The 18,061-nt window shown below is 46.1% G+C and overlaps 1 protein-coding gene across 3 annotated transcripts in view; it reads left to right on the top strand.

The window, feature by feature from the left end:
* The first annotated feature begins 356 nt into the window (after nt 1-356).
* Nucleotides 357-18,061, top strand: part of RETREG1 (reticulophagy regulator 1) — a 104,778-nt gene continuing 87,073 nt past the window's right edge. The window contains exons 1-2 of one of the 3 annotated variants that reach the window (XM_045006739.1): nt 1,099-1,146; nt 9,054-9,125. Coding sequence is in view for 2 of the 3 variants with exons in the window: in XM_045006737.1 (XP_044862672.1) it covers nt 845-1,146 (302 nt within the window). In the remaining variant the exon portion in view is untranslated. Of the gene's footprint in view, nt 1,147-9,053; nt 9,126-18,061 lie in introns of all 3 variants that reach the window. The other 2 variants (XM_045006737.1, XM_045006738.1) reach the window with 2 other exon arrangements.

The following is an 18,061-nucleotide window of genomic DNA, read 5'->3' on the forward strand; positions in this document are numbered from 1 at the left end:
CAGTAGAGCAACCCAGGAGCGGGAGCCATCACTGACTGTTGGCTCCTCCTGCAGCTACGCAGGGCCGGGGCCGGGGGAAGGGCAGGAGGCGCACAGGGCCCAGGGCCCAGGCCCCCCCGCCACACTCCGCGTTTAACAGCTGCGATCCTCTCCCGAGACCTCCCGGTGGTCAGCACAGCACCACCCCTAGGAAGGGGCTGAGGGTGGGGGGTAGGTTGCCACGGTAACAAACCCGTTTTGTGAGGCAGGCTTAGCTCTACCCGGCCTGAGCCTCCCCCCGCGCGGCAGCTGCCACCTCACTGGCCCTGCAGCCCCCCAGGGCTGACACTGGCGTCACACCACGGGCTTAAGGGCTGCCGCTTCACCGCAGCGCTCTGGGGCGCCCGGCCTCGGGGACCGCCCCGAGGGGCGCCCACTGCCTCCCCCCGCCCCGGGCCCCGACCGCGCAGCCCAAACAGGAGCCGCTTCCCCGCGGCCTCCCGCCCCGATCCGGCGGCAGCGGGCTCCGGGAAGTACCTTTATGACGCAATCGCTCCCCTGGTGACGGGCACCGTTACCCGGGCCTGGGCGGAGCCTGAGAGAGACTCACGGGGGCGGGGCATCGCTGCCAGCAACGGCGGCGACGAAACGCTCGAGCGGTGCGCGCGGGCGCGCCCCTCCCCTGTGGGCGCCCCTCCCAGCACCTGCCTCGCGCAAGCCCCCCGCCCCGGCCCCGCGGTGACGTCAGCCGGTGCCTGGCAGAGGGAGCCGCTGTGCGCGCGCGGAGCCCACCCCCGCCTCCCCCGGGGCGCCGCGCCCTCGCCCCGCCCCCCCCCAGCTCGCACCCAGCAACCGCCGCCGAGACATGGCGAGTGCGGGGTCGCCGCGGCGGCAGCGGGTCGCAGAGGCGGGCGGTGGCTGCGAGGTCCCCGGGGCTCGGAGCGCGGCGGCGGCGGCGGCCGGGGGGACCCAGCAGCAGCAGCAGCAGCCGCCGCCGCCGGAGCCCGCGGCCGGAGAGGAAGAGCCGGAGCAGGTGTCAGGCGGGGCCGCGCCCGCGCTGCTGGGGGAGACCGGGCTGGCGCTGGGCGGCTGCATCGCGGCTGCTCTGAGCTGGGAGAGGCCGCTCCGCAGCCTGGGCGGGTTCGTCTGCGCCAACCTGCTGTTCTGGTGAGAGCGCCTGGCCGGGAGCGGGCGGGGGGACCTGGGGGCGATGCCCCGCCCGGCTCCCCCCCCACCCGCTCGGAAAGAGCCGGTCCCTCCTCTGCCAGCCTAGACCCCGACACACCCCGCCCCCCTGCAGCCCTTCCCCGGGAGCAGAGCCTGTAGTGTGCCCGATGCACCCCGCTTTCCGTTCTCCGTGGGCGAGACCCCGTCCCCCAACTCCAGTAGGGCAGAGCTACCCCCATGCACCCTCTCCCCTTATTCTCCCCCCTCCCCCACCCCATGAGGACACTGGCCCTTTTCCATTCCTCTCTCCCATACACTTTATTCCCGCCCCCAGTCTGCCCCTCCTGCCCTTGGGAGAGACCCCAGCCTTTCCTTAATATCGCCATGATACCCAAGGAAGAGATTCCTCAGCACTTTATTCCCTTCCTCTCCCACCTTGCTGTCCAACACCCAGAGCTGAACAGAGTACAGTGTTTCCTCCTTGCACTTGTTTTCATCATTTTTGTACTTTCCCAACAAATCCATGCTATGGGGATTAGACTCACCCAGGCACCAAATATCATCATCTGGGTTTGAGATAAAGGGGACACATGACTTCCAACACATTTTGGGGAGGGAAGTGAAGCTCATGAAATTAGACCCCAATCGGGAAAATGAGCTCTGCACTGGTAAAGTGGTCCACTGATGTGGAGTTGATAGCAAGGGGAGTGAGGCCAGAGGCATAAAGTTAAGCATGTGTGTGTTTTGCAGAATCAGTAGTCTTATTTAAAAGCCTATTGCAGAATAAGGGCTTTCTGTATTTTGTGTTTTGTGCAGCAGCAAGCATATTTTCTGTGCTTGACTCAGTCTTTTCTAGTTGGTTTAAGTCAACTTGGTGTATAAACAAGGAAGATTTATAATTGAAATAGGCATGTTTGCATTGTGTTGAAAATCCACCCTGCATGCTCCACCCCCAAATCTTTATAATTTAAGTAATTTATTCCTATAGGAATATTCTGCATTTTTCTACTCATGTTTCAAGTCTTCTTTGATCCGTGGTTGCACCAGTGCATAAAAAAATCCCTATATCTATCACCGGGTCTTACATGTATTCTGTGTTCATACAGTCAGCATTGTATATATACATACATCTCAGGGCTGAATCTTTTAATACAAGTGAGACTAGGGCACTAAATGATGTTTTCTCCCATAGGATTGTCCTCTTTCCTCCTCAGTAAGGCACGTAAGAGACAAAGCAAAAAAACAGGTGGATTATTGACAACTGCATTCAGTGCTGTATGACCTTGGAAATGTTCATTTTTTAAATAGTATGCGGTCCAAATCATAAGGAAAGAACTTGAGTATTTTCTTAAGCATCACACTACACAGGAAAATATTCTGTTGAATACAAAAATATAGGCCTGTGCTCTTTAATTAAAGGGAATGTGGTGTCATTTGCTAATTTGAAAGGAGAGAAATGTTCTAGTGCCGAGGCTAGACTAAAGGGTTCTTTCCTGGCTTACGAGATTGAGCTTCAAATGAGTTATGTATCACCTAACAATCCCAATTCATAATATACATTACTATACTTGCTATAGCAGGTAAGTCTCTTGCATTAAGAAAATAATTATAAAGTTGTGCCATCATTTTCTAGATCTCAGTTCCAGTTTCTGCAACAGTAGTTGCTTACAATCCGGAAGGGCCATAATGCCTTGTTGACCTGTTTTTAACCAAGCTGTGTAATAAAATGATGAAGAGTAGTATTGGTAATAGCACTAAAGCTGGTTAGATTATAAAAATAATTGTATTAAATTCTGCATTTCAGGTAGAGATGGTTGCATTTGTTTAGGGCAGGGGTCGGCAACCTTTCAGAAGTGGTGTGCCGCGTTTTCGTTTATTCACTCTGATTTAAAGTTTCGTGTGCCAGTAATACATTTTAATGTTTTTAGAAGGTCCATTTCTATAAGTCTGTAATATATAACTAAACTATTGTTGTATGTAACGTAAATAAGGTTTTTAAAATGCTTAGACGCTTCATTTAAAATTAAATTAAAATGCAGAGACCTCCGGACCAGTGGCCAGGACCCAGGCAGTGTGAGTGCCACTGAAAATCAGCTCGCATGCCGCCGTCAGCACGCGTGCCATAGGTTGCTTACCCCGGTTTAGGGCATCACAGGGCTACCCATTTGTCATTGAGTTTGAGCATAACTGAGCATAAGGAATAGTCAGTTAGGATAAGGACATTTGGTCTGACCAGATCTGAGTTGAACCTGTGGATTTGTAGATGGGTGCAACCATTGTTACCTCTGCTCCTTTAATTAAAAAATGTTTGTTTGTTTTTTCTGTTGTACTCATGTATACTGTTGGTTTTGACGGTCTTATTGGCAGCTTGCATTCTTCCGTATGGCTACTGATATTTAAGTGAAATGGTTCTGTCAGAATTTCTAGTTCATGCTACATTCCTAGTGCCAGAGAGAGCCAGGATGAAGAAAACCTGGCTTTCACTGCAGAGACGTGCTTCTTGGGGCTTCATCCATCTTATTGTGCAGGGGAAATTGAGGGGTGGGGGTAAACTAGGAAGGATTCAGGGGTGTGAATGATCGCCAGTAGCTTTGGCCTGGAGCAGTGAACCGCGGCCAGTGTGAGCCACGATTGGCCGGACCTGCGGACACGGCAGGTAAACAAACAGGCCTGGCCCGGCCTGCCAGGGGCTTTCCCTAAACAAGCGGCGTCCCAAGTTTGGGAAACACTGCTGTAGATGAATAAAAATGATGTAAATACTCATTTAAACCCATTAAAAGTTATTGGACGGTGAGACACTTTATTCTTTTACTTCTCTGAATTTTCTTAAACCAATTAGTTTATATAATACCACTGTAGTATATTATCCATTCATTGTGTTTTGTTTCCAATTTTTCTATCCATGCATATACAGTAGTGTAATTTACAAGTGTAAATGGACTTACATTGTCACATTCAAAAGTTGCTGCCATTTAGAAACACAGTTCACACAGTAAGGCTAAAATTGTTTGTGGCACAGTTAATTTAGCCTCTGCAAATATGCGTACTTTTGTTATACATTTTACGGGGGAAAGAATGATTCTGTATATATGTGTGGATGTGTGTATATATTGTTTTTGTTTGTGTGTGTAGAATGCATCATATTGCTGCAATTATGGCTTACGTTTCCTAGAGACATGACAGATAAGGATTTATATGGCTTACAGTCCGCTGTGGGATAAAGTGATCTGCCTCAGTGTGACTTTGTGTACTACTCAGAGTGAGCAAGAGTCCATGAAAGTTGTTGACAGTAACACTACATTAAACATTAATTGACATGAGGAAGTATATCTGCATTTACACAGCTTCTACATTGGACAGAGTGGAGGGTGGGTGAGCTGGCTAGACTTCTCAAGAAAAAACAAGTGTAATCTTCTTGTTTTTTGTCATTATATGAAGCCGCCTTTGTTCATCTCCTGAAAGAGTGCAGTGACACAAATATCGGAAGAGGAAGCAACAATTCATCATCCATCCGAAGTGTCTGTATGCATGGAGACTATGCTAAGAAAGTATCAGAGGGGTAGCCGTGTTAGTCTGGATCTGTAAAAGCAGCAAAGAGTCCTGTGGCACCTTATAGACTAACAGACGTTTTGGAGCATGAGCTTTCTTGGGTGAATACCCACTTCGTCGGATGGAAGAAAGTTTTTCCACCTGATACCATGAAATCAAACTTACTCTTGGGGGAATTCTGCACCACTTTGCATGTGCAGTATTCATATCCCTCATAGAAAAAAAGCCAGAGAGGTGCTACAGTTATACCTTTCACCCACCAGGGGCTGCTATGGTGCCAGGACAGAGGGCAGACAGCTCAGGGGCTGGCTCAGCCAGCTGAAGAGCTGGAGGTGGCAGTGTCTGTGTTCCTCACAGCGCTCTGCCTGCAGGGCCAGGTGAGGAGGCACAGGATATAGAGGGACAGACAGAACGGGGCACACAGTTGCTGGGGGCTCACATAGACTGGGGTTCAAAAGTGCTCCGGGGGGGGACAGACTGGAGTGGGAGCACAGGAGCTAGTGGGGTGACAGCATTGAGCCAGGGGCTGGGTGGGGGTGCAGGGACACATGGGGAGAGGGGTGGCTGAGTGGGAGTTCAGGACGACCCTGGGATGGGAGGGAGGGGTGCAGGGCCACATGGAGAGGAGGGTCCAGGCTCCTTCCCAGCAATTGCTCCCCTCTCCCTCAGCTCCTCCATTACCCCACTCATCCAAACCTCTGCATTGCTTATGAGGGATGTGGGAAATACGTTTCTGTATTGCAGTTTAAATGAATTATTACTCAAAGTTCTGTATTAATATGCCTAGTAAGGAATCTATTTGTCAGAAAAACATTTCCTGAACCTCTTTTGTTGTCTGTATTGTTACAGACATACTTGCTGACAAGTATTTTGAGTGCACTGCCCTCGCCTGCAGGCACTGCCCCCTACAGCTCCCATTGACTGGGAATGGGGAGCCACGGCCAATGGGAGCTTCAGGGGTGGTACCTGCAAGCAAGGGCAGCACATGGCAGAGCCACCTTCCCCACCCCACCCCCAGGAGCCACTGCCGGACATGCTGGCCACTTCCAGGAGCGGTGCAGGGCCAGGGCAGGCAGGGAGGTTGCCTTTGCCCCACTGCATGCCGCTGCCACCTTGGAACCGCTCGAGGTAAGCGATGCTGGGTCAGAGCCTGCACCCTGAACCCTTTGTGTACCCCACGCCCTAACCCCCTGCCTTGAGCCCCCTCCTGCACTCCAACGCCCTGCCTTGAGCCCCCTGCTGCACCCCAACCCCCTGCCCTGATCCCCCTCTTGCACTCCACACACACCCTGTACTCCAACCCTCTGCCACACCCCATACCCCTCCTGCACCCTAACCCCTTGTCCTGAGCCCCTTCCTGCACACCACACCCCCTCATACTGCACCCCAACCCCCTCCCCCAGCCCTACATTCATGGCCCTGCATACAATTTCCCCACCAGATGTGGCCTTCAGGCCAAAAAGTTTGCCCACCCCTGATATATGTTGCTAAAGTATTTGATATGCATTAAGACTTGTGATTAAAGGGAAGTGGATTCTTCTCCTTATTTGAAATCTTCTAATTATACTTGGCATTTATAGTGCTGACTGTGCAAATATCTCAAAGCAATTTACTAATGATTTTTAGGTGTGAACACTCCTGTGAGGTAGGCAGATATTGCTGGGCTAGTTTTTCAAATGTGCGCACACACACTGTAAACAACCTCACTGGTATATGCCTATAGGCAAGTCACATATACATAAGGATTTGCATGCCTGTATTGGAATGTGCACACACACTATATGAAGATCTGCTCTTTATTTTAACGTTATGAGGAAGAAACTGAGCTACTTGACCTGGTGGCTAAAGCCCAAATTTTTAAAGAGAGGTATGTGCCCTTGCATATGCCCTCATGTAGCATGCTATCTCTTCCTTCTACAAAAGTGCACATGCATATTTAAAGAGGGGAATTTCATGTTTCAGTCTGGTATGTACAGAGTTGTTCATAGCCACCCTAGAAAATTTGGTCTTCTATGACTTCCCCATTGTCACCCAGGAAGTTTTTGTCAGAGCAGGGAACAGAACCTGGTGTCTGAAGTCTCAGGATATCCTCTAACCACAAAACAACCTTTTCTTTTCGGCCTTGCCTACATGGGGAGATTTTGTGCTTAAACATGATTTGTATCACTTTAGTTAGCTGACATGATGCTGACCATGACTTTGCAGTTGGTGTAGACAAGAATAAGTCATGTTCAGCATCATGTCAGCTAACTCAACTTTTTAAAAATTGAGCTAAGATTTCTTGGTATAGTGGAGGCTCATCAGAATAAAATCCTCCCTTGCACACACTTTTGTACCATAGTACTCCTGTATGCAGGAGAGGTAGGTATGTTTGGCTGCTAATGGGATCCTCTTCACTCCTTGCACACAAGTGTAGTAGTCTGTATGCTGTCTCTGAGTATGCTTAGGCAGGCCAGAGAGGGGACACTGGATCCACACTTAGGCATAGCTCCCCCAAAGGGTTTAGTGAAGGATATAGCATCCTTTATTCCAGTCTATAGTTAAAAGTAATGGCTGTGGAGGAGCTGCACAATAATCCTGCTGCCTAATCTGGGTTGGGATGGTTGTTTCTCCCCTCCACTCCCTGCTCAGTTCCTTGCATAAAGATGACTTAGATAGTTTTTGGAGTGACGACAGGGTGTGAATTTCCTCCAAATGATCATCTAAATCACTCCCCGATGCTGATATGTTATCGGATGTTTTTGAATGTCTCGTAACAAATAAATTAGAGTGTCTTTATATATAATATATGTTCTTTGCTGTGTTTAGTTTTAAGCCTAAAAAGAGCAGCGGTCCCAATTTTCAGATCAATTACTGAAATTGCAAGTAAGTGAATGTAGATAGCTCACTCCTTAACATGTTCAGGTCTGCTTTAGTTTATTTCCTTTCTTACAAATTTGTATTATATGTTTCAGGAACAGTACAACAAATGTATAAAGAGCAAATTGGACAGCCCATACCAAAAGAGATTGCACTCTATATGCAAATATAAATTGGGGGACCTCATATGCCCCTTATTTATTTATGAACAGACATTGTTGTGATAAATCTGGGGTCTGCAGCTCAATAATATTCTACAGATGGTGAAATCAGGAGCTGGTGCTGCAACTCCCCAGGAAGTTTTCCCGCACATATATTTTGGGGGTAGGGTGGGGGAGTTCTAGAATGGGGACATGGGCTGTGGTCAAGAATAAATTTTTTTGATTCAATTTAAGGTTTATTGGAATCAAGGAAACTTGTGATTTGTCTTTGACTTGGTTGAGATTAACCTTTTGGTTCAAAGTGAGGTTTTATAAGAAGAATTGGTATTCTGTGTATCTGTAGTCCCCAGACAAGTGATGAGGTCTGAAGACCTAGAGAACAGTGGAAGCCCACATTACCAGAAGCACATACTGTACACACTTTTGTAAATTTTGGAGTATGAGAAGATAAATTTCTCATATGTAATGTCGGAGAAAAACTCAGTTCTCGCTTTTTGTTTGGGTGCAGCAAAATCAAATACTTTATTATTTCTCCAGTAATTACAATGGAGGGAGAGAGTGCCATAGGACACAGGGTCACCCCAGTCCCGGACAGGTCTCTCAACTGGTAAACAATTACAGCAAGCTTTATACCTTTGTTACAGACAATTTCTAGCAATAATACAGACGGTAAAAAGCAACAAATACATTTTGTTTATACATAAGCCTTTCTGCTATCTTATTTGTCTCACTCCTAAGAAAAGCAAGCCTGCATATTTGGTTAGACTGTTGCAAGGTCGTAATAACTTTGTACACAGTTCTTGTCCTCTCGCCTCGCACTATCCTTGCTTCTACAAGTCTCACGTCATTAGGGTTACAGTATGGCCTGACTCTTGCTAACTGACTGACATGCATTAAAATCCCCTTCATATCCTTATTAATTCTTTCCCTGCTTCCACAGTAATTAAGAGTAAAACAAAGTTTTTATGTTTAATGTTTATTCCTATTTATTGTATATGTATTTTATGTTGCGTTGTATTTAAAAACTGGAATATATAAAAATCTACTTATTTTGTTTTATATTATCCAGCTAGAGCATTGTTTGTAAATCAAGGAAATAAAAGGGCACAAGTAACTTAACTTGTTCATCCATATGTTATGGACAAACCGTTCGGTGCTTGTGAGAAATGAACTAAACTTTTGATAAATGTACATGCCAAATGTGCATCTAAACACTACAGCGTGAGTCCATCAATCAGTGAAATATAATGGCTGTAAGAATATAGAGTGGCATGGCATTGTGTATAGGCAAGTATTTGCTGACAGAATGCGTCATGGTTAATCCTTGTCTGCATTTAGGACAATTACTTGTTACTGATAATAGATGACAGCAATGGCTGCAACTGAACTGGTGCTGAACACAGCTTAACTGTAAGTACCAAACAAAGTATACCGTGTTCTGCATCTTTTCTGAAACAGTGGTTACATTTTGCAAGGATCAAGTGTTTACCTCTTCCTCTCTCAAGTGGCAGTTTTAATGCTGTTTTAGAGAGCTTAAAAATCAATTGTACATGGAGAATTTAAAATTTTCTTTAAACTTTTGAGAGATGCCTATTGGCACAATGTTATTTCATAGCAAACTATTGGGTGCTATAAAATAGTGGCTCTCAACCTTTCCAAACTACTGTACCCCTTTCAGGAGTCTGATTTGTTTTGCGTACCCCAAGTTTCACCTCACTTAAAAATTACTTGCTTACAAAAGCAGGCATAAAATACAAAAGGGTCACAGTACTGTATTATTGAATCATTGCGTACTTTCCCATTTTTACCATATAATTATAAAATAAAGCAATTGGAATGTAAATATTGTCCTTACATTTCAGTGTATTGTATATAGAGTAATATAAACAAGTCATTGCCTGTATGAAATTTTACTGACTTCGCTAGTGATTTTTATAGTCTGTTCTAAAACTAGACAACTGTCTAGATGAGTTGATGTACCTCCTGGACAGGGTGACCCGACAGCAAGTGTGAAAAATCGGGAAGGGGGTGGGGAGTAATAGGCGCCTACATAAGACAAAGCCCCAAATATCGGGACTGTTCCTATAAAATCAGGACATCTGGTCTCCCTACTCCTGGAAGACCTCTATATACCCCCCTCCCAGAGATACGTGTACCCCTGGTTAAGAACCACAGATATAAAATATTATTCTTCCAAGAATCAGAGAAGATATAGAAAAGCATGGTCTCAACCCTGCGTACAGTAGAACTCAGAGTTACAAACTGACTGCTCAACCACACACCTCAGTTGGAACCAGAAATATGCAATCAGGCAGCAGCAGAGAGAAAAGAAACAAACCAGTACTTTGTTAAATGTAAACTACTTTAAAAAAAGGGAGGGGGAGCGGTTTTAAAAAAAAAAGTTTGACAAGGTAAGGAAACTGTTTCTGTACTTGTTTCATTTAAATTAAGGTGGTTAAAAGCAGCATTTTTCTTCTTCATAGTAAAGTTTCAAAGCTGTATTAAGTGAACATTCAGTTATAAACTTTTGAAAGAACAACCATAACATTTTGTTCCGAGTTATGAACATTTCAGAGTTACGAACAGCCTCCATTCCTGAGGTGTTCGTAACTCTGAGTTCTACCATAGTTTAAATTGTGCCTTAGCTATAGATCACGGGGCCTAGAAATCATTTAAAAAAAAGATTATACTCTTTTTAGTTTGATTTTTTTTTAAACCAACTTCTGACTCTTTCTCCTATTCTTTTACAGAGATTTTTCTCAAGAATAATTGTTATGGGAAGATTTTGCTTTACTATTGCAGTTAGGGTTAACTCATTCAAAAGGGAAGCATTTTTATTCCCATTATTTCTTTATGCCCAAAAGACAAGGGGAGTAGGGAGGCTAAAAAGGCTTAAAATTAATCCAGGGCTGTATGGTGCCATAATTTCCCTGTTTTTCATTCATAGATTCAAAGGCCAAACGGGACTATTGTGATCATCTAGTCAGCCCTACTATATATACAGGCCATAGAATATCCCCAGAATAATTCTTAGAGCAGATTCGGTCTTGATTTTAAAGATTTTCAGTGGTGGAGAATCCACCACAACCATCGGTAGACTGTTCCAGTGGTTAATTACCCTCACTGTTAAAAATTTACACCTTGTATCCAGTCTGAATTTGTCTAGCATCAACTTCCAACCAGTGGTTCATTTTATACCTTTTGGTGTTAGATCAAAGACCCATTATTAAATATTTCTTCCCCATGAAGGAACTTGTAGACGGTAATCAAGTCACCCTTAAATCATTTTTTGTGACTCTTCTCTGAACCCTCTCCAATTTACCAAAATCCTTCTTGAATTGTGGACACCAGAATTGGATGCAATATTCCAGCAGTGGATAAGTAAGTAGAGAAGTAAAATAACTTCTCTACTCCTACTTGAATTTTCCTTGTTAATGCATCCGAGGGTTGCATTAGTCATTTAGGCCCCAAGTGCAATGCTGTGGCCTATGTTCAGCTGATTATTCACCACAACCCCCAAATCTTTTTCAGAGTCACTGATTCCCAGGATAGTCCCCCATCCTCTAAGTTTGGTGTACATTCTTTGTTTTCTTTGACCTATTATCACGACCGGGCCAGGGGCGATCTGACCCATTGGTCAGAGCAAGTGTCCTGTGAGGAAAAGGGTTTCCTTTGTAAGATTTCATGTATTATTTTTGAAACACCAAGTGAACCTTCAGCAAGCAGGATAGTTGTAGTTTAAAAGTGACTGAATTAACCTGCCAAAAGATTTTTAAAGGGCCCGGGAATTGAAAGTCCAGCTTGCAAGCAGGTCTGTTTGTGCACAGATGCTGGGTGGAGAGCCATACTCATGCCTGGTCCTGATGAATCTCTGCTATATTAGGTCTCAGGTGGCTAGGTTGGGAGATGTTGCGGGTAATTGTGGGTGGAATCGGGATGGTACCCTTTGTTGATGGTTTTTAAAAAATGGCTTTGTTCTGTAGATTCATAGATTCATAGACTCTAGGACTGGAAGGGACCTCGAGAGGTCATCGAGTCCTGTCCCCTGCCCTCATGGCAGGACCAAATACTGTCTAGACCATCCCTGATAGACATTTATCTAACCTACTCTTAAATATCTCCAGAGATGGAGATTCCACAACCTCCCTAGGCAATTTATTCCAGTGTTTAACCACCCTAACAGGAACCTTTTCCTAATGTCCAACCTAAACCTCCCTTGCTGCAGTTTAAGCCCATTGCTTCTTGTTCTATCCTTAGAGGCTAAGGTGAACAGGTTTTCTCTCTCCTCCTGATGACACCCTTTTTAGATACCTGAAAACTGCTATCATGTCCCCTTTCAGCCTTCTCTTTTCCAAACTAAACAAACCCAATTCTTTCAGCCTTCCTTCGTAGGTCATGTTCTCAAGACCTTTAATCATTCTTGTTGCTCTTCTCTGGACCCTCTCCAATTTCTCCACATCTTTCTTGGAATGCGGTGCCCAGAACTGGACACAATACTCCAGTTGAGGCCTAACCAGTGCAGAGTAGAGTGGAAGAATGACTTCTCGTGTCTTGCTCACAACACACCTGTTAATGCATCCCAGAATCACGTTTGCTTTTTTTGCAACAGCATCACACTGTTGACTCCTATTTAGCTTGTGGTCCACTATAACCCCTAGATCCCTTTCTGCCGTACTCCTTCCTAGACAGTCTCTTCCCATTCTGTATGTGTGAAACCGATTGTTCCTTCCTAAGTAGAGCACTTTGCATTTGTCTTTATTAAACTTCGTCCGGTTTACCTCAGACCATTTTTCCAATTTGTACAGATCATTTTGAATTATGACCCTGTCCTCCAAAGCAGTTGCAATCCCTCCCAGTTTGGTATCATCTGCAAACTTAATAAGCGTACTTTCTATGCCAATATCTAAGTCGTTGATGAAGATATTGAACAGAGCCGGTCCCAAAACAGACCCCTGCGGAACCCCACTTGTTATACCTTTCCAGCAGGATTGGGAACCATTAATAACTACTCTCTGAGTACGGTTATCCAGCCAGTTATGCACCCACCTTATAGTAGCCCCATCTAAATTGTATTTGCCTAGTTTATCGATAAGAATATCATGCAAGACCGTATCAAATGCCTTACTAAAGTCTAGGTATACCACATCCACCACTTCTCTCTTATCCACAAGACTCGTTATCCAATCAAAGAAAGCTATCAGATTGGTTTGACACGATTTGTTCTTTACAAATCCATGCTGGCTATTCCCTATCACCTTATCACCTTCCAAGTGTTTGCATATGATTTCCTTAATTACTTGCTCCATTATCTTCCCTGGCACAGCAGTTAAACTAACTGGTCTGTAGTTTCCTGGGTTGTTTTTATTTCCCTTTTTATAGATGGGCACTATATTTGCCCTTTTCCAGTCTTCTGGAATCTCTCCCGTCTCCCTTGATTTTCCAAAGATAATAGCTAGAGGCTCAGATGCCTCCTCTATTAGCTCCTTGAGTATTCTAGGATGCATTTCATCAGGCCCTGGTGACTTGCAGGCATCTAACTTTTCTAAGTGATTTTTCACTTGTTCTTTGCGAACAAGGGGCTGCTAACAGGGAGTTTCGCAAGGGAGTTCTCCAGGTGAAGGAGGAGCAAATACAGCATCTGTGGGGTAAGTGACTGTCTGTAGTGTGTGTTTGTTTGTGTTTGGGGGTTACTTGCTGTGTGCTGAGCTTGTGTTTGTCAGTCTGGTTGGTTGGTTGTTTGAAGGACCGTGTGCTGTGGCTGGCAGTTGGAGGCTGTGAGCTTCAAAGGAAGGTTTGAAAGCTAGAAGCCTATGGTAATTGGCTGAGCCTTAATCAGGGGGCGGGGCATTCACTCAGGCCAGGGCTTTATAAAGCCGCGCACAAGCGACCAGGGAGCTTTGCGACCAGGGGCTGCTAACAGGGAGTTTCGCAAGGGAGTTTGGAAGGGGAGCAGGAAGGGAGTGGGGGGTCCCTTGTCAGTTCTAACCGTGCCCCTGTATTCCCCTTAAAACCTATAAACCAAACTACATTCAAAACTTCTTTCTTTAAACCACCCTTTCATTAACTAGGAGACGATGCAGGCAGAAGCCCAGTAGCAGGGTGGGGGCTATCCAGTGTAGCATGTATGATTACCTGCCCTGTGGGCGGGTGGTGTATGTGTGCAGTCGGTGCAAGGAGCTCCTGGCCGTAAGAGACCACGTACAGACTTTGGAGGCCAGGGTGGCGGAACTGGAGGAGCTAAGAGAGGCAGAGAGATATGTTGATGAGGCTTTCCGGGACACTGTAGAATTGTCCCACCTCCGGTCAGACAGCCCCTGCGCTGTTGAGGAGGAAGAAAGGCCCAGGGAAGCAGAGCAGTCAATGGGAGCAGAGGGAAACCTTCCCATAGTTGGGACCCTCCTTCCAGATGGTGCTGGGGTTGCCTCTCGCACTGAGGTTATCTCTCCGGGGGAGGGAACTCCAGTTGCTAGGAAAGGGCAGGTGTTAGTAATGGGAGATTCAATCATTAGAAACGTAGATAGCTGGGTTTGTGATGACCGGGAGAACCATATGGTGACTTGCCTGTCTGGTGCGAAGGTTGTGGATCTCTCGAGGCAGCTAGACAGACTTATGTGTAGTGCTGGGGAGGAGCCGGTGGTCGTGGTACATGTAGGTACCAATGACATAGGGAAGGGTAGGAGAGATGTCCTGGAAGCCAAATTTAGGCTGTTAGGGAGGAGACTGAAATCCAGGACCTCTATGGTGGCATTCTCAGAAATGCTCCCCAGTTCCACGCGCAGGGCCAGGTAGGCAGGCGGAGCTTCAGAGTCTCAATGCGTGGCTGAGACGATGGTGTAGAGAGGAGGGGTTCACGTTCATTAGGAACTGGGGAAACTTCATAGAATCTCAGGGTTGGAAGGGACCTCAGGAGGTCATCTAGTCCAACCCCCTGCTCAAAGCAGGACCAAACCCAACTAAATCATCCCAGCCAGGGCTTTGTCAAGCCTGACCTTAAAAACCTCTAAGGAAGGAGATTCCACTACCTCCCTAGGTAACCCATTCCAGTTCTTCACCACCCTACTAGTGAAAAAGTTTTTCCTAATATCCAACCTAAACCTCCCCCTCTGCAACTTGAGACCATTACTCCTTGTTCTGTCATCTTCTACCACTGAGAACAGTCTAGATCCATCCTCTTTGGAACCCCCTTTCAGGTAGTTGAAAGCAGCTATCAAATCCCCCCTCATTCTTCTCTTCTGCAGACTAAACAATCCCAGTTCCCTCAGCCTCTCCTCATAAGTCATGTGCTCCAGCCCCCTAATCATTTTTGTTGCCCTCCGCTGGACTCTCTCCAATTTATCCACATCCTTCTTGTAGTGTGGGGCCCAAAACTGGACACAGTACTCCAAATGAGGCCTCACCAGTGCTGAGTAGAGGGGGATGATCACATCCCTTGATCTGCTGGAAATGCCCCTACTTATACAACCCAAAATGCCATTAGCCTTCTTGGCAACAAGGGCACACTGTTGACTCATATTCAGCTTTTCGTCCACCGTAACCCCTAGGTCCTTTTCTGCAGAACTGCTACCCAGCCATTCGGTCCCTAGTCTGTAGCAGTGCATGGGATTCTTCCGTCCTAAGTGCAGGACTCTGCACTTGTCCTTGTTGAACCTCATCATATTTCTTTTGGCCCAATCCTCTAATTTGTCTAGGTCCCTCTGTATCCTATCCCTACCCTCCAGCGTATCAACCACTCCTCCCAGTTTAGTGTCATCTGCAAACTTGCTAAGGGTGCAGTCCACACCATCCTCCAGATCGTTAATGAAGATATTGAACAAAACCGGCCCCAGCACCGACCCTTGGGGCACTCCACTTGATACCGGCTGCCATCTAGACATGGAACCATTGATCACTACCCGTTGAGCCCGACCATCTAGCCAGTTTTCTATCCACCTTACCGTCCATTCATCCAGCCCAGACTTCTTTAACTTGCTGGCAAGAATACTGTGGGAGACTGTATCAAAAGCTTTGCTAAAATCCAGAAATAGCACATCCACTGCTTTCCCCTCATCCACAGAGCCGATTATCTCGTCATAGAAGGCAATTAGGTTAGTCAGGCATGACTTGCCCTTGGTGAATCCATGCTGACTGTTCCTGATCACTTTCCCCTCCTTTAAGTGGTTCAGGATTGATTCCTTGAGGACCTGTTCCATGATTTTTCCAGGGACTGAGGTGAGACTGACTGGCCTGTAGTTCCCTGGATCTTCCTTCTTCCCTTTTTTAAAGATGGGCACTAGATTAGCTTTTTTCCAGTCATCCGGGACCTCCCCCAATCGCCATGATTTTTCAAAGATAATGGCCAATGGCTCTGCAATCTCATCGGCCAACTGCTTTAGCACCCTCGGATGCAGCGCATCCGGCCCCATGGACTTGTGCTCGTCTAGCTTTCCTAAATAGCCCCAAACTACTTCTTTCTCCACAGAGAGCTGGTCACCTCCTCCCCATACCGTGCTGCAGAGTGCAGCTGTCTGGGAGCTGACTTTGTCTGTGAAGACAGAGGCAAAAAAAGCATTGAGTACACTAGCTTTCTCCACATCCTCTGTCACTAGGTTCCCTCCCTCATTCAGCAAGGGGCCCACACTTTCCTTGACTTTCTTCCTGTTGCTAACATACCTAAAGAAACCCTTCTTGTTACTCCTAACATCTCCGGCTAGCTGCAACTCCAAGTGTGATTTGGCCTTCCTGATTTCACACCTGCATGCCTGAACAATACTTTTATACTTCTCCCTGGTTATTTGTCCAATCTTCCACTTCTTGTAAGCTGTTCTTTTGTGTTTAAGACGAGCAAGGATTTCACTGTTAAGCCAAGCTGGTCGCCTGCCATATTTACTTCTCTTCCTACACATCGGGATGGTTTGTTCCTGCAACCTCAATAAGGTTTCTTTGAAATACAGCCAGCTTCCCTCGACTCCTTTCCCCGTCATGTTATTCTCCCAAGGGACCTTGCCCATCAGTTCCCTGAGGGAGTCGAAGTCTGCTTTTCTGAAGTCCAGGGTCTCTGTTCTACTGTTTTCCCTTTTTCCTTGTGTCAGGATCCTGAACTCGACCATCTCATGGTCACTGCCCCCCAGGTTCCCATCCACTATTGCTTCCTCTACTATTTCTTCCCTGTTTGTGAGCAGCAGGTCAAGAAGAGCTTTTCCCCTAGTTGGTTCCTCCAGCACTTGCACCAGGAAATTGTCCCCTACACTTTCCAGAAACTTCCTAGATTGTCTGTGCACCGCTGTATTGCTCTCCCAGCAGATATCGGGGTGATTAAAGTCACCCATGAGAACCAGGGCCTGTGATCTAGCAACTTCTGTTAGTTGCTGGAAGAAAGCCTCGTCCACCTCATCCCCCTGGTCCGGTGGTCTGTAGCAGACTCCCACCATGACATTACCCTTGTTGTTCATACTTCTAAATTTAATCCAGAGACACTCAGGTTTTTCTGAGATGGGGGGGAGCCTATACAGGAGAGATGGGCTCCACCTAAACCAAAGTGGAACCAGACTGCTGGAACTAAACATTAAAAAGGTTGTAGAGCAGTTTTTAAACTAGGAGATGGGGGAAAGCCGATTACTGCAGAGGAGCATGTGGATCGGACACAGACTTCTCTTAGGGGAGAGTCTGATGATAGAGAATCTCCAGGTTATAGTCAGGAGCAGAGGATGGAAGAGTATAATGTAAGGGCTGGATCAAATGATAAACAGTCACATAAAAAGAATCTGGCACATCAGAAAAGGGCAGACATAGACAGGGACAAGTTTTTAAAGTGCTTGTACACAAATGGTAGAAGTCTAAATAATAAGATGAGTGAACTAGTGTGCCTTGTGATAAAGGAGGATATTGATATAATAGGCTTCACAGAAACCTGGTGGACTGAGAGCAATCAATGGGACACAGTCATTCCGGGGTACAAAATATATTGGAAGGACAGAACAGGTCATGCGGATAGGGGTGGGGGGAGTGGCACTATATGTTAAAGAAAATGTAGAGTCAAATGAAGAAAAAATCTTAAGCGAATCCACATGTTCCATAGAATCTCTATGGATAGAAATTTCATGCTCTAGTAAGAATATAACATTAGGGATCTATTATCGACCCCCTGACCAGGACAGTGATAGTGATGATGAAATGCTAAGGGAAATTAGAGAGGCTATCAAAATTAAGAACTCAATAATAGTGGGGGATTTCAATTATCCCCATATTGACTGGGAACATTTCACTTCAGGATGAAATGCAGAGATAAAATTTCTCGATATTTTAAATGACTGCTTCATGGAGCAGCTGGTACGGGAACCCATAAGGGGAGAGGCAACTCTAGATTTAAT

The sequence above is a fragment of the Mauremys mutica genome, chromosome 2, assembly GCF_020497125.1.
Source record: "Mauremys mutica isolate MM-2020 ecotype Southern chromosome 2, ASM2049712v1, whole genome shotgun sequence".
In the NCBI taxonomy this organism is placed as follows: domain Eukaryota; kingdom Metazoa; phylum Chordata; order Testudines; family Geoemydidae; genus Mauremys; species Mauremys mutica.